At 36.5% G+C, this 22942-nt stretch overlaps 1 protein-coding gene across 1 annotated transcript in view; it reads right to left on the bottom strand.

The window, feature by feature from the left end:
• The window catches only part of SLC2A13 (solute carrier family 2 member 13), a 138680-nt gene that overhangs the window by 61140 nt on the left and 54598 nt on the right, over nucleotides 1-22942 (bottom strand). Inside the window, exon 4 of the mRNA XM_068189716.1 lies at nucleotides 12065-12173. Coding sequence (XP_068045817.1) covers nucleotides 12065-12173 — 109 coding nt within the window. The remainder of the gene's footprint in view (nucleotides 1-12064; nucleotides 12174-22942) is intronic.

The raw sequence follows: 22942 nt of genomic DNA, 5'->3' as shown, positions 1-22942 counted from the left end.
AGACACTTCCTTATTGCTACAAATGCAGTTCAATATCTCAATAATATGTGCCCTCTACGTTTTGCCAAGGGAGCAAACCTACAACACAAACCAAGCACTCCCCTTACTATTCTATTGTGCTTTATAGAAAAAAAAATAAATTGGTCATTGGTTGGTATCTGATTTCCTGATAGGTCTCAAAATAAATGCTAGAGACAACAAAAATGTACAGTTCAACAGAATGATGAATATTAAACATTAACAGTTGCATTAAAAAGGAATTTGTACAAGATGTTTAGAAATGTTTAACAGAAGAAAAACTGTTGAGACCAAACTGTGCTCCAGGAGCTGTTTAGGCAAATAATACATTAAAACAAACAAACCAGTAGTGCTATTTAGAGAACTTCCTCCAGAAATCATTCATGAATGATTTAAGAACAGCATCACTGCTCTAACTTAATTTCATTACTTGCCTTTACATATGAATAAACTGAATGAGATGCATTTATCTGACTTAACAGCTACCCTGTGTTTGTATCACATGTTAGGCAAAGACATTTTCACACAATTTCTCCTGCATGCCCTGCAGTAAAATTAACACTGGATTTGTGACCTGAAAGTTATTACTAAGGAAACAGATAGAAATCAAATAGTGCTATGAATTCACTACAGGCAAAAGGGAGAGTAGAAATCTAAAGCAGAAAAATATGGAAAAAATTCTACTAAATACACAGATCCTTCAATAGCATCAAAAGAAATTTTAGAAAATAAGTATTCATATGTATTTCTGCTTTAAATAAATACTTTGTTTTTAAGTTACCTCCAAAGTGACAGTCTTTGTTTAAATATGCTTTCACAGCCTGAAGAGCTATAGGAACAGATATTATCCCTTACCAATAAGAAAACCACAGTAAGGTAAAACAAAGAGTACAATCAACAGGACTCTGAGTTGATTTTCAATGCTTTAAAATAAATGTCCAACCTTCTGACTGCTTTTAAACAGATTTTATTAATGAAAACCTGGGGGTAAAATTGTGCACTTCTGAATATAGTCCCCACTGATCAGGCAATTAAAAATAAAACACATGCCAGATGAGAAGATAAATAGCAGGATTTGTTTTAAAGTAATTTGGCATGTTAACTCCAATACAGTTCTTTGAATATGTATTTTTGAACATGTTATAAAAATAAACATGGATTTCCAAATAAAGATAATACAAGCCTTTGTATTAGTAACAGTCAACACAAAATTTACATGGAATTTACTTCTGTGAAAGCATTACACTGAAAAATACCAATTTATTAAAGGCATTTAACATAGGGTTTTATTGAAGATTTTTAATTTTTTTTTAAATTGAAGTATCAGTTAATACTCAGATCTTTTTGAATACACCTGCAAGATTTTAAAAATTATTACCAAACCATCAGTAGATGGATCCAGACTGTGGCAAATCATTTGCAGCTGTCACACCATGAGGTTTACTTTTACTTACTTTACTTTCATGCTATTCCATTCTTTAGTACATATTCTTCTAACCAGTAACCCAGGATAGAACTCAAAAAATACAGTAAATAAGGAAAATATTTCATGTGGTCATTCTTCAACTCATGTATTTAAAGGTCCAGATTTGGGGGGAAAAACAACAAACAACACAAAACTTCCACAACTAAGCAGATGTTCAGCACCAGACAAATAAGGAAAAACAGTAATACTTACAAGATTTATGAAATGAAAAAAAAATCCAGTGCTTCAAAACAGAATGAGAGCCTATGGTTAAAAGCCCCTTACAATACCTCACATCAGCACCCTGAACCTGCCTCCTGTGCAATTTCAGAAGGTTTTTCATTGTTTATTTTTTAGCCTGACGAAAATTATAATGCAAATAAATCCAGCTCAATATCATTTAATATTTTCAGTGGTCTAGGATTTTTTAAGTTTAGGTTTTAGGTGGGGTCTGTGTTTGTTTGGTTTTCTACTTTTTTAACAATAAATGGATAGATTATGAGAATTATCAGAAGATGTGGGGTATGGAAGTATAATTTAAAGGAAATAAGCCTTTACTTACAAACTTATATTAATCTGCTACTGTTTGTCTACTAATCTCAACACCAAACCCCCTAAGTATGTTATTTCCAATACTTTCTCTATTGTTGTAACAGTTTAAGCAATTAGAAACTACAATTGTTTCCTACTTCTCTTGAGACTCTCAATATAGTACCTCTAAGCACTGAACTATGTTCCAATAATCATTCTACATCTTACTTCATTTCATCCCATTATATAGCATCTTTAAATACTTCCTTGATCTTCCAATAAACCTTCAAAACTTTTATACCTGAATTACCTATCCTTTGATCTTCAACAGTTAGAACGAGGACGTACCTGCAAAAACCATCTTCCAAAAACTCTGGTTTGTGGCAAGCACATTTCTCTCTCTCAGGGTTTTTCATAAAGGTGCACAGTGAGAAAGAAAGGGAAAACAATTTCTATTTCTGCTCCTTGTTTTTCTCATGTGGATTGTGTTTGGAGAATTGTTTACCTGGGGTGATTGCTTGATTGGATTCTGGTGAGAATTGTTTTAGTCTGGTGGCCAATGGGATCCACTTGTGTCTGGACTCTGGCAAACAGGGTCATGAGTTGAGAGTAGTTAGATATGGTAGTTAGAGAAAGTAGCATGTAGTTTTTAGTATCCTCCTTTATATAGTATATTAATGTATCATAGCATAGTCATAATAAAGAAATCATTCAGCCTTCTGAAATGGAGTTAGACATCATCATTCTTCCCATTGGGTTTGCCTGCATTTGACAACAGTGGTTAGTTTGATCAACAAGGCAAGCAGCTCAAGCAGGATATGTATTTTATAGCTTTAATCTAGTTAATAACTCCATTGTGATTCACTGCTTTGTTTTGCATCTTTCTTTTTTCCTTTTAAGTGGCATAAAGCTGTGATTTTCCTTTTCTATTTCAAAAGGAATAAGAACACAACATGCACAGGGAAATGGCATTAGCAGTGAGAAACTTCAGCCTGAGAGGGAATCTTGAAGATTAATGTTTGACATTGGCTAAATAAGCCAAATTTCAACTTTTAACTTCTTTGTTTTATGGCAAATTACAAAGCTATCCTTTTAAACTGACTTAGCTAGATTAACTTTTAAACTACCAGGGTAGCACAACAGGAGAAACGGCCTTTAGTTTCATTTTTTTTATTTTTAGTGTAAATTTGGCATAGTGTGGATTTATTGCTAGCAATGCTGACACACAGGTGACTTGTTTTTAATACAGATGCAGTTTCTTATTTGTACCTAACTACCCTCTCACAATTATTTCAACTGATAAAGTACAGCCTTTGGAGCTAAATAATTAAACCCCCAAGCTTTTCAGGGTTTTGCAGGCCACCCGATAAACACACACATGAGTATTTAAGAAAAACACTTCAATTTTTAAACAAAAATTCTAAAACAGGAGCTATCTTAAAAACAAAGTAAATGATACAGAAACATTAGCAATATAACTGCCTTAAAAATGTTCAAGTTTACTGAGCTGCCTTCTGTAGCCTACATCCATCCAGGTCATTCAGCTGTGCAGTTTGCTGGTAAGTACAAAAGTAGAAGAAAGGCAAAGGTCCAACTACTGCTCATCATTCTTGCACAGCTGTAGAGCCACACTGGATGCCCAGCAGTATGACCCAGCTATTTTCTCTTCCCATCCCTCTCTGGGGCTCTGAATACCAAGTCACTACTACCTGCACTGCATCCTGCCCGTGGAACAAAAGAGCTATTTCTTTGTTCTCAGGCCTGCTGCAGTGTGCCATAACCAGATGATCTTGTGTTGGCTTGTTTGGTTTTAATTAATGGATAAAGCTATTGGCACCCTGTCATCACCAGATTTGTGTTTCAGCCACTTCCTAGCAGATTTGCTAAGGCACACTCCCCTTACTAGGTGGTATTCCCTTCCCACATCAGCATTTACTAATGACTGAGAAGAAGGAAGAACATCAGAGCAAGGTCCAAAGAAACTACGTTTGGGCTCCTTCCTGGCCTGCACTGATGGAGAAGTGAAGGCAAACAAAGAGGGGTTGCAAAGGATTGGCTCTGCCAAGTCACAGCTGCTGCAAATACTGCCCAGGCTTCTTGCTGAGAGCATGTGATGAAAGGGAATTTTACATTTCTTGTTACTCACACAACCAGCATCTCAACTGCTGACAAGAGCTGCTTCTGCCCAGCCTAAGGCTCTGTACTTCCAGCTACTTTCACCTCCAAATCTGAGTTTGTCCTTGGCTACAGTTCCAAAGTCGCTGCTTCTCTCTATAGGTTGTGTGGTAATTTTTCAAACTTAATGGACAGATTTTCACAAACAAACTAATTGTTCAATTCAGACCTACCATTTTACTGGGAGAAAAATAATTAAAATTTAGTAATAATGATAATAATAATCATCATCACCTATATTACAGGGCTTGGGAAAAATACTGTAAAAGCCTGTTAGTACACAATCAACTTGTGTTCAATATGTACAACTTGGTGACCATCAGATATTTGAAGTTGGGTTTTTTTAATATATTTTATTTTCAATACACTCTTTTCTTTAAAAGTAACAAGCTCAGCTGTGATAACAGTACATTGCCTATGCAAAAGTGGTTGCTGAAAATGAAAAACTTTCAAAAAGCCTGAGTTTCATTTTCCTTTTCAAGTACTATTAAACTAATATAGGCAGTTACCACAAACTTTCATTTAGAATGTTTTACAGTGAGTAATATGAAATTATTTTGCTTATTAATTACAATTTGTTGCTCTCAAGAGTTGTTACAAGTTAATAATATTATTTCTGTGTAGCACATACAACAGAGACAGCTGGTGTAATGGGAGATTCACCTCACCTAGCGTGTTTGACTAGACTAGACTTCTGTTTAGTTGTTCTTCCAAAAATATCTGCAGCCTATTTAAAAAGCATCTATATGCCACTGAGTTTGCACACAGCACTATCTAAAACAACTTGCAATATGAAGGAAGTAAAATGAAGGGTCACTTCTCAAAACAAAATGTTATTGGAAGAATTTATGAAAACCTAATAAAAAATGTCTAATGGATTATTATCTGAAAAGCAAGTGGATGAGCAACATAGAGTTTCTTTTTGTTTTATTAAACATATCCTAAAGCCTAAGATGAAAATGCAAAATTTAAAAGAAAGATATAAACTGGACAGTTTACCCAAAACAAAATACTGCAGGATGAAAACCTAACCAGGCAGCAGCCTTAATGTTATAAAGTCATCAGAGAAAATTAGACTTGTCAATTACCAAATCTTCTCAATTATCCTGACAATTCTACAAAGTTTGTATCTGGGAATAACACTAATGCAATAGTCCCTCCTTTAGTCAGACTTAAAGCCCAGTTGGGTCCAAGAGAACTCAAGAAAAACTGAGACAACAAGCCATCCAAAAATAAATGCCAAATGCCAAATAAATGGCAGTCTGCTTGAGAGTTACTGTGCCCAATTTGAATTTAAGTCAAGAGTACAATAAAAGGCGCTCTCCTTCAGTAACTGCTGAGCAACTTGGATGACATTTAGCATTGTGCCAGATTGGGGTTTTGTTTTGTCTGTTGTGTTTTTTTTTTTTTTTAATACAGTATGCTACTTTCTGGATTTTGTTTTAAAATGCACAGTCAGAGAACACAATAGAAACCTATACAACATTATGAGTCAATGCCTGAATACAAATAATAAGAAAAATGTGAATCACCATTGCTTTTTGCCAGTAAAACTTCTGTTTACAGATCTCAGCAACTACTTTCCAAAATTCAAAACAACCAATGCTCTAGGAAAACCTCATTTCAACGACCACCTTATTCATTATAAATCTGTCATAACCTATAAATACATTTAGTCATTAATTATAAATCTCTATATTGCTGCTGATGCTGAAAGAGTGGAAAAGGTTGCTACTATTTATGCAGTAATTCACAAAATAAGGTATTTATTCAATGATCTTTAAGAAATGAAAGTTTATCTGCAGTCAGATATGTCAGATATTGTCCTAAGTTCCCTCTTCAGTATTTCATTTTGAAGAAGTTAAAAAACTGGAATTTAAAGATGAGTTTCTGAGTCTTGACTTTCACCACCCCTCTGGGGATTCAGCTGCACACTCATGTTAAGCAGAAGCACCAGGTGAGTTCTGAGGCTACAGTTTCAGAGCTGAAACTGCTGTACAACAGACCTTGCAATTAAACCTGCCAGGAAATGGGCTTTCATTAAACTCCTCTCTGGTCTCTATTCAACTCCAGAAGTATCCTGACTTCTTTCCCAGTCCCACTACTATTTTCTTTCATTCTCTCATTCACATTCAGTACAATATTTTTTCACATTTCTTATTAATTGTTCTAATATTCTTATCTTCAAACCCTAAATTTCCACTTGTTACATAACCTCCTCTTGTCTTCTTTTGTATTTTCCTTCTATTATCCAGCTTCTTTTCTCCCTCTCATTATTCTCAGCTTTTTTCCTTCTCCATACAGTATTTTATTCCCCTCCCTATTTCTTGCCAGCTGAAAAAAATGCTTCTTTTTATCATCCTTTTTTTCTGGTTCTTTTGTTTTCTTGCATAAATTAAAAAAGCAACACTGTTAGAGCTCAAAAGCTCTGAGGACCATATCCAAGCAGCAATACATTTTATATGTGGATTCACTTAACTTTTAGGGGATGCAAATATATTTCAGAAATAAAAAAACATTTTATTAAATAGGAATAACAGATCATAAACACCTGCAAAATAGCTTAGCAAAAATGCTGAAGGCCATATGCTTTCCCTGTTGACACACTATACCACTTTCCTGTTGCAGAAAGCTTTTCTAACACAATGTGAAAAGATAATTGCAAATTACAAAATTAGCACCACATCAAACTTAGTGTTTCAACTGCAGAACAAAGTACTTTGTCTGCCTTTCATCAAGTCCACTTAAAGTATTGTGAGAGTAAGAATATTCAAGATGATACAGCTGTCACTTCAATCTTAGCTCAGATTTATAGTCTTGAGGGCACAGGCAGTCTTTGGGAACAGACAACAAACCTCTCAAAGAGCAGCAGAATCTGCAGCGCAGGTCATACCACCTGCGAGCAATTCTGTCAAGACAATACTGAACTCCCTCCAATTATGGCTAAATTACTGCCTAGCATTCAAGATAACTTGGGATTTTTTCCAAAACCTTTCTTCCCCATGGTTTGGAAGTATTTTAACTGCCACGAACATTTCAGAAAACATTTTGAAATGTTTTCAGAAGTCCTGGTTCTGCAGGAACATGAGCACAGAGATAAAACATCCATTGATGGTTTTCACTACACAGTGTGAAACAGTTCAAATACTTCAAGTCCCCTCTTCCTTCCACCCCCCAAAAATGGAACTTCTTCCATTTTTTACCTTTTTTTTTTTTTTTTTGTTAATAAGAAATTGATAGGAAAAATTAATTTCAAGTTTTACCTCAAAATGGTCGTCTTCCCCAAAGATTTAACTATGGGCAACTTTGGGCTTGAAAATATCATATCATCACTGATTTAATACTGATATATTATTATAAAATTACTATACTGATATATTACTATTAAAAAGCTAATTTGTAGTAACTACTCCCCTGGAATATACCTTGTGAAAGAATATAACTTCCTTCACAAGGCCTTTCTCAGTCTCCTGCCAGCCAGACTTGGGCTCCAAGCTTGAAACAATGAGCTTCTGTTTTCAAGATGAGAAAACACTAGAATGATAAGAAAGTGAGAAGTTAAACCATTTCAGACCTGCTTACACAGGTCTGAGAGATGAGAGATGCTTGTCTAAAATTGTATGACTTTAACAGGTCAGTTAGCTGGCAAAAGCCAGGAGTGAAAGGAAACATTTGTTCTGCGTCAGGCCCTGCATCAGGACAGCAGTGATACCCTTGTTCTTAGGGGGAAAAAAAAGGAATCAAAGCAATAGGTCACCAAGCTTTTTCTTTTGCTGACTAAATTTATCATGTTAGATTTTTTTCCTGTGACAGTCACAACCTCCTTAGCCTATTTTTACATTTTGCTTCTCTTTTAGATCTACCTCCTCAATGCAGAGGCTGCTCCATATACTGTTCTCACCAATTCAGTAACATCCTGTTCCTGATGAGTTTCTGGTTCCTCATGGCTGGATGTTATACACATACATGTGTATAACAAATGTAATTCAAATATGATATGAAACTATTTCTGTGCAAAAACCAGATCAGTTTATTGAAGAGTTAAAAGGGCTGAGCAAAGCCTTCAACAATTCTTACAGCAATTCTTCTGGTTTTCCTCTCCCCATCCTCAAGAGAACTCCAGCTACACATGGACTTCATTGCTCTCACTGGTTTCACTACTGATATCCAGTTTTTAACCAGAAAATTTATACCAGAATACTGAATTATTAATCATGGAAGCTCTAGATTTTTATTGTCTCCGTATGTTTCTTGCAGGTAATTTTAGCTTTTTAGCATCTCTTCTTCTACTGGGTACACTGAGTGACTATTTTTAGACCTCTGCAAAATTCCTCTAACACCCATGATTTTTGATTCAAGCTTTTGTTTACTAAAATTGATGAGTTACTCAGTAAAGCATATACAAATTGGGCAAGTATTAAATCATTCTACAAGTGTGTTATTTTTTATGTTTTCATGTCCCTTTGTGATTTGATTATGGAGGTTGAAATGAGCTTTTCAGATACACACAAATTCACTCTGATAGCCTCACTTTTCTTACAGTAAAATGCAAGATTAAACAAATAGCAGAAAGAACAGAACTTTCAAGTCAGGGCCTATCATGGATGCTGCCCTGTTAAGTGGTCAGAGAGCAACCAGAGGCAATTCTCTGCCTAGGAAAGCCAGGCAACTGCAAGTTGGGGTCATCAGCCTCTTCTTCTATGGCCTGAAAAGGGCCAACAAACAAGGATTTACAGTAGCACCAAAGGTACACTGAACATCCACTATCAAAATACTTTTCATGTCTGTTTTTGAGAAACCACTGAAACAAAGTCCACACAATACTAGACCCTCCAACCACAACCAATGCCTGCTTTCATGCTGCGAGAGAACATCTCCCAGAATGACACAACTAAACATTAGGAAGAGAAAACAAGTGCTTAGAGAGTTAATACAATCTGACAGTTCCTTAAGGTACCATCTAATTACAGCATTAAAAGGCATTTACCAATTTCTATGTAAGCAAGCCATCAACAGCTAGCTACTTACTTGTATTTGAAAAATGTCTTTTCGCAGGAGAATGTTTGTCTTGCACACCTGATAACTAATTTTTTTTTAATACTGGAATATTAAAAAAGACTGAATATGGCAAATAGTTGACAATCCAGTCCTTTAACAACAGTGCCTTCATGTGTTTATTTTAGGCATTTTATTATTTTAAAGCTAAGATTCAAACACATTTTATAGTTGTAATTCTGTCCTCCTACACAGCCACAAGCAAATTAGGTCAATCCCAAACTATTTGTAAAACCTCCTACACAGAAAGCAGTTTGAGATTTTAAACCATAGTAAGTATAAAATAAACAAAGTCAACCTACCAGTGTCATAAGCCTTGTGAACTGTCAATTTTTTGTTCTAGCCTAATAGGGCATCTCAAAGTATTAACAACCAAATTGTGAGAATGACTGTCCTTGGCCAGAGATTGCATGCACACCACATTTCATAACATTTTAATAATGCTTATTATGTAAGTTTCCCTAATTAACTTCTAAATGTATTTCTACATTTGGCATCTGTAATATCCTGTGGCAATGAGTTCCAATATGTAATTATGTGTTGCATGAAAAAATGCTTATTTTAAACCTACTGCTGGGTAAGAGCTAGGAGTCACCAAAAACGTGTTAGAAGAAATGATGAATAATCATGCTCTCCCCATCCTCTCCATAACATTAGTAACTTTATATACCTCTTGTATTTCTTCTGACCTCATTTCTTTTCCAAGCTGCAGAGTTCTAATCATCCTGTTCAAACACAGGTATCTCTTTCCCCACGCATAACCTGGTTTGCTCTTATTAAAAGAAAGGACATCTGCAGCTGTTTGCACTAGTCCAGATGGACCCTGGATGTCGTCATGATGTTTGCATAGAACGATAATGCCATTGCAAGCCCTCTTTTTTGAGTAGCAACAATTTAGACTGCCATGCATGTTAGTTACTCAGTTCCCTCCTGCAGACATTATTGAGTAACATTGTATAGTTAATGTACTTGCCATTCCACTAATTTGTTATCTTGCATTATCTTCTCACAACTGTTCATGTCCACAGATTTGGGGGATCTTTATATTGCGAATGCTGTATGAATATAAGCTGCTATTTTGTTGTTTAGCTGCTTTCACAGATTTATTAAAGCAGCAAAGATCTTCATATAGATCACTGTACGAGTCTCTTCTTGGTTTGTGATAACTCATCTTCTATTCCCATCCTTTTTTCTCCTATCTTAAATAGTTATTTACCTGACAGGACTTCTCACTTACTTTTATGACTATATGATTTCTTCAAGAAACTTTGGCTGCAGCTGTCTTAGTTGCTTAAAATGGTTAATTCATGTGGGATTTACAGTTCTAACACAACCATGGACTCACATCCAAGCAAGCTATAATCTGTCTATAACAATCATGTTGGCTCTTCTTTGTTGTATTATATTGGATGTGTACAGTTCATTTTTCATATTTATTAACACACATCTTATTTGATTCTATGAAGTTTTAATTAATTTTTACAAAGACAGAAATAAAACTTTCTGGGCTGTAGCTTCATGTAAATTATACTACATTTCCAAATTCAGTGATTATGGATGCAAATTACTTGAGACCTGTTGAGTGTACCCTGATTCATTTGTACTCTTTTAATCAGCTTGCTCTAGACGCTTTCCCCTAATACTTGAGTGTCAAGCAGACCACCTGAGACACTTTAAGTAGGCTCTAGTGAAAAAAGCTTCATATACCCTCTATAATTAACACAAATGCAAAAAGCGTCTTTGTGAGAGTTGGTGCTAAATACTTATCTGCTGCTAGTGTACTGCTGATGTCTTCATCCTTTCTGGGCCTGGAGACTGTTAGGTTTCTTGCTTCTGATGTGTCTGAAAAATTTACCAAAGCTCTTTCTGTGCCTTTCTTCTGGCTTTCACACATAACTTAGCAATTTTGTGTCCCAGTGTTTCCCACATTGGCCTACAATTCCTACTTGATGAAGTCTTTCTTTACCTGTTAGAGATTTCCTCCCTTTGCAGTTTAATAATACTGAGTCTGGGGCATTTTTTCTTCCAGTATGACAGATGGCAGTGTTTACTCTAACATTTAATATGGTAGCTCTTGATATCACTAAAAGCTTATCCTTTAAGCTGTTTCTTTTAACAATTTCCTAACATGCATGCTCCCTTGGGCATAGTTTTCTCTGTAAAATGTTATAGCAACATATTTTATACTTGCTCTTAAAACAATATGGCAACCATATTCATTATGATTAGTCCTGTAGGGTGGCCCAACAATAATTTCATCTTAAACAGGGTCTTCCACATTGCACATTTGTCAAGAGCTACTCCTGTTATGAGCTGACAGCTTGTCAGAAAACCCAATACATCATTCTTCACTTCAACATTTACTGAGTCTTCATACACATAACAAAACCATGGAAAAGCAGGAAATGTTTCTTCCCTCAGCATCCTTTAGCACTTCACAGTAATGTTCCACCTCATTAACATGGTTAATCTAACCCTCACCTTACTGTGATCTATTTGCACACATATTCAAACCATAAATGTACTCTCTTATCCAGACATACATAGCCCTGACTATAAACCCTAACACATTAATGCATCTCTCAGAGCACAGTTGGTATTCTCATGTCTATAAAAATGTTTACCCCATACCAACATCCTCTTGCACCAATTTACTGTGATGCCAAATATGTCAACATCTGGATTTCAAACCAGCATTCCAGCTTTCACACTCAATTTTTTACCTTTCAGATTTTTTCAGGAAGACCATCTATAACTGCTAATGGTCTAATTGATTTTTTTCTAATAATTTATAAAAAGAAGCAATTGGGAAATACATACATGACGGTGTTAATCCCTGACAGTTGTTGAAACATCTGCAGACCACAACCCACAATTAAGGCTCTTCTGGTTGGAGGGTATGTAAGCATTCTGCAGATCACAGGTCCAGCTTAAAAAAAAAACAAGACAACAACAAAAGAATACATAATAGTTCTTAAGTGATCACTATCAAGACAATGTGGCCAGGCATAGGAGACTTTGCTTAGTTTCAAGCAAACTTGTATTATTTCAATTATTTTTGAACTATTTGGTCATTTCAGTTCTGCTTTTCTGCACTGTACTACAAAAAGGATTATCAGGAAGCCCAAGCAACAAAATGAAACCATTTTTGTACAGTATCTACTACTGGTGTGAAATGTACAGCTCTCCTCATATCACACTGACAGATTACGCATCAGCTGCAACTGAATGTACTCAAAAGTTACCACAAAACATCACTCTTGTTTCCTTTCTAAAAGCTTCCAGTGTTATTGAGAGGTTATTTCAGAAATGCCATTACTCACTGCTCGGGTCTAGATATTGGAGATGAAGTGTTCTCCTTAGTCTCCAAAAGACCCAATTTCCACAGACCAGTTGCAGATGTGGGTACTTTGAAGGTACTGGATAGATCTATTCTGCACAGCTCAAAGGCCAGTGGAGGGAGCAGAAATTAATTACATTTATTCTATACCTTTGGTAACAATGGCATAAGGCGGAATTTACGATTCAATGAAGAAAAAAACCCACAAAAACTTCTGGCTAACAGAGAAAGCTCTAAGACTTTTAAAGTATCCTATATATATAAAAAAATAAAATAATACAGAAAGCCATGGGATAATGAGCAAAAAATTAAAATCCCTGACCACAGAATCTACTTGAACTTCTCTCTGCCCAGAGTAGTGCTTTTAGTGCTTTTTCACTAGTACAGTCTGGTGAAAAATTCAGTGTTTTATACATCTTGTCACATCTAGTATAGTCACTCAGAACATCTAATCACAATATGAATAAGTCAAAATAGTTGCCATCAAAGAAAAATAAAAAAGAGAGAGGTGAAGGGGATCTACATTTTTATATTTTCAGTGTTTTCTGAACATACAGAAAATATCAGAAGTATTGATTTAGTAAAAACCTTATATGAGTCTGTTAGTGAAGAACAATTTACATGCAGAATTTCAGTTTTAGAAAGCTGGCAAGCTATGAAGAGTTTCAAGAGCTGGACTCGAGAAAAGGATTTAGATAACATTTTCTTCATGGAAAGATAATCAGACCTACCTAAGAAAAACTTATTTTCATTTAAAATTATGCTATTTCTAATTCATATCTCAATTGTATCATCATTTAACTTTGCTCCTTTAATAGCAGAATACAGCCTGACAAATCTTCTAGCCGGTTTCCAAGTACTACTAACATTCAGACAGTACACAGTCCCACATGTTCTGCCATTTTGCCACATCATCACCTCAAAAAGTCTCCAAGTAAAATCAAGTGACAGATATAGTCAATCCATAGATCTCATAAGACATTCTCAGGCAAGACACATGACATCACGGGGCTGACAGGGATTCCATACTCAAAGTGGCATTTCCTCAGTGGAAAAGCACCGAAGCCAGCTGCTAGCTAGAAGTAGTCCAGAGCTCAAATTTCAGAAATAAAAAATATTTATTAATACCCATTTACTAATACCCATTTCCTAGTACCCATGAAGCGTAACTCACAAACAACAGCCCTAAGGTTCTCATACCCTGCATCACACCAGAGCATGGAGTCTTTGGACTTAAAAATCTTATCTGGCAACTGATTCTGCAGCATCTGTTGTAAATCTGGGCTGCTGAATGCCTATGAGAGATCTTTCATTCTTCATAAACTCTGTATAAGGTCCTTAACTGAGCTGAAAATCTATCTTTATTTTAAGGGACATTTTAGACAACTGGCATCATCAATGATCCTGCTCATTGAATAAGCTGGAACCCTTACAGCAGGGACTGTTAGGAAAGGAGACAGAAATGTCCTAAGGAACTGATGCAAGAATTTTAATAATTCCTGAGCCACTCAGCTATTTGATAGATGTTTATAAAACTTTATTCACAATAGAGCATTGTGCAAAACAATTGAGACGAAAGCACTAAAATGAAGAGTGAGAAAAAAAAAAGCAGCTGCTCTCAGACAATGGTTTGCAATTCAGAAGAAGTAGTGAACTCTCAAAAAAGCTCCATCACACAAATCAGTTTGTGCATCTGAAGTGCAGCCCTGCAGAAATGCTGAGACCACATAGTAAAATTTAAACCTTTATGTCAGAACTTTACACTTTAGACCTTTAGAACATCCAGTCAAGCTAAATTTGGTAAGTACTTGAAATTTTTCAGACTTCTGATTAATTTTATCAGAAAAATTATGCTAAAAATTATAATATTCAACTTAGTGTTTAAAAAGTTCTGCTCCAAATACCTACCTAGGCAACCACCACATACCAATAGGCATACACAAAATTAAAGGATTTTCTTTCATAAAATTCACAGCCTTCATGTTTACAAACCAATAAATGGAATGAAAGAAATAAAGAAACTGCTAATCTCTGTATTAAAGAAGCTTTACAAACTCAACTAAAAAGCCCAAAGGACTTTGACTGTGAGATAACTGGTCTTATAACAGCAAATAAGTGTGAAACATTTTATTAAAACTATCTAGATCTGAAACTAGCTATACTACATTTGCATTTTCTTATCAGCAATCCTTCCATCCATATTGTTAAGTTCATATGTTACCATGTTCTTAAAAATAACCAACTCTAGGCATACTATGGATTTTAAAAACAGAAAATGGGTTTAAACTAAAAAATGAAAACCAAAACAAATTTTCAGAATTAAATACATTTTTCTTCTTAAAATAAGTCTTCTGAAAACTTAAATGGTACTTCAGTAGTTTCTGATAACCATTAAATATGCTGTTAGATATGACAACAGATTAAAATAGCACTAAACAATAAACCATGACACCTTTAAAAAATGGAATAACTTAACTGCCCATAGAACTAGAAGGAAACAGATGATTTAAACATATGCCACAGAAAAAAATTATTTGGCAATTTTTACAAAGGACAAAATAGGTATTTGTCTCCAAAAAGTCAATGTTTTTTTTAGTGATACTTCTGTCTTAATTGTTGTTTTCTTTTCGTCTAAGATATTTAGATATATTCCTGCATCAGAATCCCTTCATTTGAACTTGAGAAAACACCAAGATGCTTGTTTTCCTTCTTCTAATCTGTGAATAAAAATAAAGTCAGAATGATGAGACCTCCTAATGCCTTGATGAATTTAATGAGAATAGATTTGGTTGGACTTTCTGTGCTCTTGTTTCTGATAATCACTTTAACTGAAGTAAAATTCTTTAACACATAATATTTACAAAGGTTCAAAACATGATAAAATAAAGGGCAGCTGGAGCTTCCTTTATGCAAAACAACAACATGAGATAAAGAGCAATAGAAAAACAAGGATACTGCTGAAGGTGACATTACTTGAAGTGGTGATACACAAAGTGGATTGCTGTGATCCAAGTAGATATTTCATAGCATAATCTGTCTACCAAAATAGAATTCATCCTTATAAGCAAAAAGCAAAAATAGAACTGGGAAGTTTAGCTTCATATCCAAAAAAAAAACCTTATTAGCTTATACTGAGCTAAACAGGGAAGGAGAAGCTGTTCTTGTCAAAACATTACTTCTGAAAGTGAGTGATACTCCAAACATTATATTTTATGACTGGTTATCTGAAACTTTTAATGGCAGCTTCCTATATTTTAGCAGTTATCTTTGTTACTAGGCATAATTCCCAAGTTAGGCTTGGAAATTATGAATCACCTGGTAAGGCATTTTGATTTTCATCTGTATGAGCAAAATGGATTGTATGGCACTCATAAGAGCTTGGGTATGATCCACAGCCAACTAAAAGATGAGATGATTTTCAAAGGCAACACAACAAAAACCCTAGTTCTAAAATGAGCTTACATAATGAAAGCTAAAAAGTAGAAAAATTGGTATTAATGAAGTCTTAATATCGCTTTCTGAAAAAGAACTGCATTCATTTTCAGGAAAAAAGAAATTATAATATAGACATAAAACCAACCCAAAAATCCCATAGCAAAGGTAGGCAGACATCTGGTGCCTGGAAACCTTGTGATTCCCCATCCCTCAAATTATTAGTAGAATAACTGGACAGATTTCACAGCCAGGAATCTATGGTTAAAGACTGGCCCCTGCCAAAGTAATTTGCAGGTTCAAACTTTCTTCTGCCAGCTCATCTAGGTAACAGCTTGTAGCAACAGCTTAAAACCTTATAGGGCTCCTGCCAGCATTTTGTACTCTTTGCATTTCCAAAAAAGGCAGGTTTAGCCAAGCAACAACACAGCCACTCATCTGTTTAGCATCAAGTAAGCTAAAGATTCAGATTCATTTTCTGGACCTTTCTTATTCAAATGCCCTCTCTTCCACTCAAGGAACTGGCCTACAGCAGGACCAAAAAAAGAAAGTTTGGGCTGGTGATGTTAATAACAGAGGACAAACGTGGGAATTATTTCTAGTTTTCCCTTCCTTACAAAATGACAGCTTCCAGTCCAGCTTTCTCTCATTACCTGCAGAACCTTCCTGCAGAATCTCCCTTCACCTATGACTCCTACTCTAAAGCACTTACAGCTAGGTATTATTCCCTGTGTATGAATAATATACTAAATTTCCCTTTTCCTCCCCTTGCCTATTACATGATTATTTCCTAGAAGTATCAACTTCATTAATTTTTCCTTTCTGTAAAACTGAACAAATCAAAAGAAAATAGAATTAGCTTTAAGATCAAAACTGTATTAATTATCCTGTGAAGATACAAGCCAATTTTTCTTAAGTACCATGCTCTTCCTCACTATCTAATAATGTTTTCAGGTTTTCAGTAACATTGGAAGAACCATCCCAGCACTACAAGAAAATTCCTACCTTATCTACCTCATATTGCTTGTTAACCCTTTGAGAAAGCTTGAGACTTTTTCCCTTTTTATTTTTTTTTTTTTACAGCACAGATCCCCATCAGCCAAGAAGGAAAAATACTGTCAGCTTGCCTAACAGCTGAGTCTTAGCATTTTTCAGCTTTCCACAACAACACCATCCAATGGTTTGCATACAGACTGGAAGAAATGCCCATTGGGAACAGCCCTGCCAAGAAGGATTTAGGGATTCTCCTGGATGAAAAGCTGAAAATTGACCTGGCAATATGTGCACACAGGCCAGAAAGCCAAAGCCAAAGGTGTCCTGGGCTGCATCCAGAGCAGCATGGGCAGCAGGGTGAGGGAGGGGATCCTGCCCTTCTACTCTACCCTCGTGAGACCCCACTTGAAGTGCTGTGTCCAGCTCTGGGGTTCCCACACAAGACAAACACTGAAGCACAGCAGGGCCAAAGCAGCAGGAGGAGGGCACAAAGATGATCATGACCAGAGAGCTGGAGCACCTCTCCTACAAACACATGCTAAGAGAGATGGGGCTGTTCAGCCTAGAGAAAAACAGCTCTGGAGAGACGTTATTGCAACCTTTTAGTACCTAAAAGCTTATAACAAAGAGGGCCAGGGATTCTTTGCATGAGCAGATAGTGATAGGACTAAGAGGAATGGTTTTGAACTAAAAGGGGAGAGATTTAGATGAGATACTAGGAAGAAATATTTTACTGTGAGGGTGGTGAGGCACTGGAATGGGGTTGCCCAGAGAAGCTGTAGATGCCCCATTCCTGGAAATGTGCAAGGCCAGGTTGGAAGGGGGTTTGAGCAACCTGGTCTTATGGAAGATTCCCTGCCCATGTCAGAGGGGTTGGGACTAGATGATATTTAAGTCCCTTTCAATTCAAACCATTCTGTGATTCTATTCTAACCAGACAGTTTGGTCAAAAAGGAAACAAAAGCTAATGAGACATAACCACGTAGATTCTAGAGAATTAGGTTGTGCAAGGAGGTTTTCCATGCTTAGATGAACTGGAAGGGCTTTTTTTGTTTGCTCAGGAAACCTGGATTTCAAATAAATGTTCTTTCCAAATGATCTTTTTAATCCACACATTGTGAAAAGAAACTCTAATATAGATTTTTTTTTTGTTTTGACAGCAAGCTGAGTTGGCCTTTGGGAGTTCTGAAAATAAAGACATTTTCTTTTATCTGTAAAAGGAAAAAATCTTTTTTTTGATACCACATTCTTTGACATAAAGCTATGGTGATGGAAAATCTATATGACTGAGTGCTTGCACAAAGGCAGCAGCAATTAATAACACCTCTGAATAGAACAAGAAGCAGTGGCAAGTAGGGAAGCAAAAAAAAGGGACTGCGTTTTGGCTCTGTATGACTTGTTCTCTATAGAAAACAGAATCTGCTGTGATGAAGTCCTTTAAAACTAGAGAAACCACAACAAAACAGACAACAAAGAGTGGCCATTTACGTGATGCCAGAGAGAGCTGAGAGAAGTGGCCAAAATGACCAACAAGAATCTGCACTGGGGGAAAGGGACCCCACTGTGATACTGTCAGACCTGTGGAGTGGGGGAATGAGCCAGGGGGAGGTTTTCCTGTTTCACTGACAAGAAAATTGGGCTGGGAACAGAGAAAAGCAAGGATCACATTGTGATTTATTTCTGGCTGTGGAAAATACCTTAGAAATAAGGTAACAGATACTAAGGCAGACTTGTGCATACCTGCAGTCTGCAAATCAGCATTTCTTTTTTAGGGTCTGCTCCAGAACTCCTGTCTCACATAGGGAACAGTTATGTGACCCTCACTTAAAGCTGCAGAAAGCAGAGGAGGGAAGACAAGATGACGTAGGAGCATTACGCAGGCACCAACCAAAATAAGCCAAGCGTTGTAACAGCCTGAAGAGCTTCTCACCCCGCTCTCTCATCAAGCAGTGAAGTGCAGGGCAGAGCATTTAGCAACCTGGAATTAGAAGGCTTCTTTTCTTTCATTTTAAGTTGAGGAAAGAGACTTAACAAAAAACTGCAGTCAGGGCAGTTTCAGGACTGCTATTTTTTAGGGGCGTGAGTTGCTGTTGCTATTCTTTTTCAATTAAAAGAGCACCACAAAAGCTGATGACTCAAGAGTTCCCTCCTAGTCAGTAGTCAACTCTCAAGCTGATCTTCCCAGCTGTTAATGTACTAACACCTATACAGATATTGTATTTTATTTTCTGGACAACACACTTCAAGCCTTACATTTTTTGCCATTTGTTTCTGCCAAAAATCTTGGTTTAGTGATATTATTTTGCCCCCTCTATCCCTTGTTTCTAAATGAAATATCTTTATTTCTGCCCAAAGCCAGTAGTTTAACAGTAAAAACATATTTATACTTCTTGCCCTTCAAAAGAATGAGACTCAGGAACCCATTCCCAAGAGGGAACAGGGAAAAATGAAAGTTTAATAGAACTGAAAAAGGAGCCTGGAGGTCACTGAAAGTCTCCATGGGAATTTAGTAATGCAATCAGTTGTCCATTCTAACATTTTGCTTTATTAATAGCATATTTAGCTTAGACCATCTCCTTAAAAATGTTTAAAAACCCAGTTTATCCAGGGACCTAAAAAATTTCTCTCACTTTTTGAAAATCAGATGCTGTTAGCATAAGAGCTTCATTAAAATAAAAGGAAAAAAGTTAAAATAGCTATGAGATCCATATTTAAACAGATTATAAAAATCTGCTTCGAAATCCATACAATTTTAGCACAGTTCAGCTAAATTCCAAAACCTAGAGAGAAAAGAGAGAAAAATCAAAAAGTCGCTGTAGGTTAAAGTTAAAGTGTGGTAACTTTGGCTTCCTAAGAACAGGACATCACCATCAATGGATATATAGTTATCAGACAGCACAGCAAAACAGTGTGTAGCTGAAAATAGTATGTCTTAAGAAACTGCTTCAACTTTTTTAATTTAAGGAAAGCATTGGAAGTTGAGCACAAAGCTGAGTTGCACTGAAGACAGAATGACAGATACACATCTAAATATTTCACCGAACTGCAGCCTAAGATCACACCTTACCTCAAGGTACTAGTTAATTTATTACATTTTAGTATTAACCATCTCCTATCAGAAACACCAAGGCTCTAAGGCAACCATTACCACCACGTTTTTCATCACAGAGGGCCAATCACATGCTGGAAGGAGGAGCGGGAGCATTGTCAGCAGGTCAAGGAAACATTTTTTCCTCTCTACCCTGCAGCTGCAAGCCCTGCAGCAGGAGCAGCACATCCCAGTGTTGCCTGAGCCTGGAGCAGAACCACCAAGGTGGGTGGGTTGGAGCACATGACATACAAGCAGATGCTGAATCAGTTGGGATCATTCCACTTTGAAAGAGAATGTAAAGGGAAAAGGTTCTGCTGTCTACAGACACCTAGCAGAGGGGCATGGAGAAAACAGATCCAGGTTCCTCAGAAGTGTGCAAGGGTAAGACAAAAGGAAACAGGTAAGTTGGGATGCAGTAAGTTTGGACCAAATGTGAAGTCTGTTTATTTTGTAACATGGAAATGAAAAAACACAGAAAGAGAGATAGAAGTAAATCGCTTTTGTGAAGTATTTTAGCAGGAGCAAGAACCTCTTGCCCTGGCTCGGTTTTTCTCTGTAAAGGGCTTTTTTATTTTGGCTTTTATTAAAACGTTTTTGCTTCCAACACTGTCACAGGAGCCATCCTGCTACTTTAATGCCACCTGAGGTATCTGAGCTATCAAGGGTATAATGTTTGTCTATGAGAGCTTATAAGACCTGGCTTGAATAGACAAAACATTAAGAGATGCAAACAGGCCATGGTCAAAAACGTCACTGATAAAGTTCCTGCACAACCTGCTCTAATTTATTCTGTTTTGATTAGGGATTGGATTAGAGAACCTTCAGAGGCCATCCACAAGATTTTTACATGAAGCATACAGCATTCCTAAGATCTGTGATGGTACTAGTTATTACAACCAGTACTAATGAAAAAGTAAGTTTGGCACTTTTCATGGTTATCTTAAACAACAACAGTGATTGAAAAGCATCATTACATACAAATCCTGTAAAACTCAGTCATCTCCATACTGCCAACAGCTGATGTTTTGCAATTTCAGTACTAGGCTTCATTAATCAAGAACCTGTCAGTCACACTTGACTGACAGCTTTTACGCTGAATTTATAATCTCTGCAGAAAATACAGATCGATATTGAAAAGAGCAAGTGTAGAATACTAAACTGATGACTTCCATAACTGGTATGAAATATGACAAAGAAAAAAAGGAGAGCTTATTTCATCTTTTCAATGTATAAAAGGGGCTTATGAGATAGATGGGGAGAGACATTGTACCAGGGTCTGCAGTGAAAGGACAAGAGGTGATTGTTTTAAATTACAAGAGTGTAAATTCTATTGGATATAAGAAATAAATTGTTTACCATTAAGGTGGTGAGGCAGTGGAACAGGTTGCCCAGAAAAGCTGTGGATAACCCATACCTGGAAGTGTTCAAGGACAGGTTAGATGTGGGGTTGAACAACCTGGTCTAGTGGAAGGTGTTCTTGCCTATGGCAGGGGTTTGGAACTCGACCATCTCTAAAGGTCCCTTCTAGCCCAAACCATTCTATGATTGGTAAGTGCTGTACCGAGGGAGTTCTGGTCCACTTTGCTTTCTCACCCTCATCTCAAAATGATGAATATGTTAGAAATAGAGAAAGATCATTAATAAATACTCACAATGGACAGTTCAAGGTCTCTCACATACTGTGGAACAAATCTGCAAGCAATCTTCATGTGAGGCAAATAGTTTTACATGTAGCAGAAAACTTTCTTACCATTTTCAGCATGATGAAGACAGAATGGCATTGTGTAAAATGCCATCTTTATTAGCAGTTTCCTTACAATTTTAAAAGGCAATTCTTTAAAAAGCTGCTGCAAGTCCAGCAGAGTGTAAGATAATACTCAATCTATTCCCAGTTGAGTAAGCACTACAGAGTAGGCACATGCACTTTTCATGGCTTCTCTGCAGCCCCACAGATCTAGCAGATAGAAAGGATGATCAGAAAGGTTGTATTAAATTATTTAGAGACCTGAAACACATTTTTCAAGAAGATACAGGAATTCTGAGATATTTCCTCATAATTCCAGTGAAGTAGATTTTTATGCTGCTTTTAAACCCTTTCCAAGTTAACCATTATCTAAAAGAAATGACACAACCTGAAGTCAAACATGCTGCAGACAAACTTCAAACACTCTTGAACATCCAAGTGGAAGTATGTGGTCAGCAACTAGTGGTTACCAAAAGAATTTCAGTGTCCCAAGAAGCACATGGTTTGTCTAGATTTGAAGGAAAATCTACCACTAGCATAGCTGAAATTTCAGATAACCTTTCTGGTTTCAGGGCATGTTGTAGATTTCCCACCCATGACCAGCCATAAAGATTACCTGTGGCACAGAGAAGGAACAGAATTTTACCCAGATATGCATATCCTCTACAATGCACAGGAGCTACTTTTCCAGGATGTTTAACTACTTTCCAGAGGCAAAACAACTTGTTATAAAAAACAGATATTTGAAGGATAAGCACTAAAATAAACAGGGAAAAAAAATTAAGTCCTAGGTCCTGTTTAACTAAAAAAAAAAGGGAGAGGGCAATTACTTAACTTAGATTTTGTCAGGCTGCAGAGACTGATGAATGTAAAAGGCAAAACTGTTTCATATCACCAGTGAGTTACAACAGTCTGGTTGGCATTGGATTGGGTCAGGAAACAATGAAAGTTAATTTTCAGTGTCAGCTATAAGAAGCATCTGCATCTTTCTATGGATATGGCAAATATTTTCATGTTTCTCAGCAAAAGCATCATTGCCTAACTGTGCCTTCTGCCAGCTGCCACCAACCGTTTGAGCAGGCTGAAGGAAAAATTCTT

This window comes from Anomalospiza imberbis, chromosome 5 (genome assembly GCF_031753505.1).
Source record: "Anomalospiza imberbis isolate Cuckoo-Finch-1a 21T00152 chromosome 5, ASM3175350v1, whole genome shotgun sequence".
NCBI lineage: Eukaryota > Metazoa > Chordata > Aves > Passeriformes > Viduidae > Anomalospiza > Anomalospiza imberbis.
This window is presented reverse-complemented; position numbering and strand designations above follow the sequence as displayed.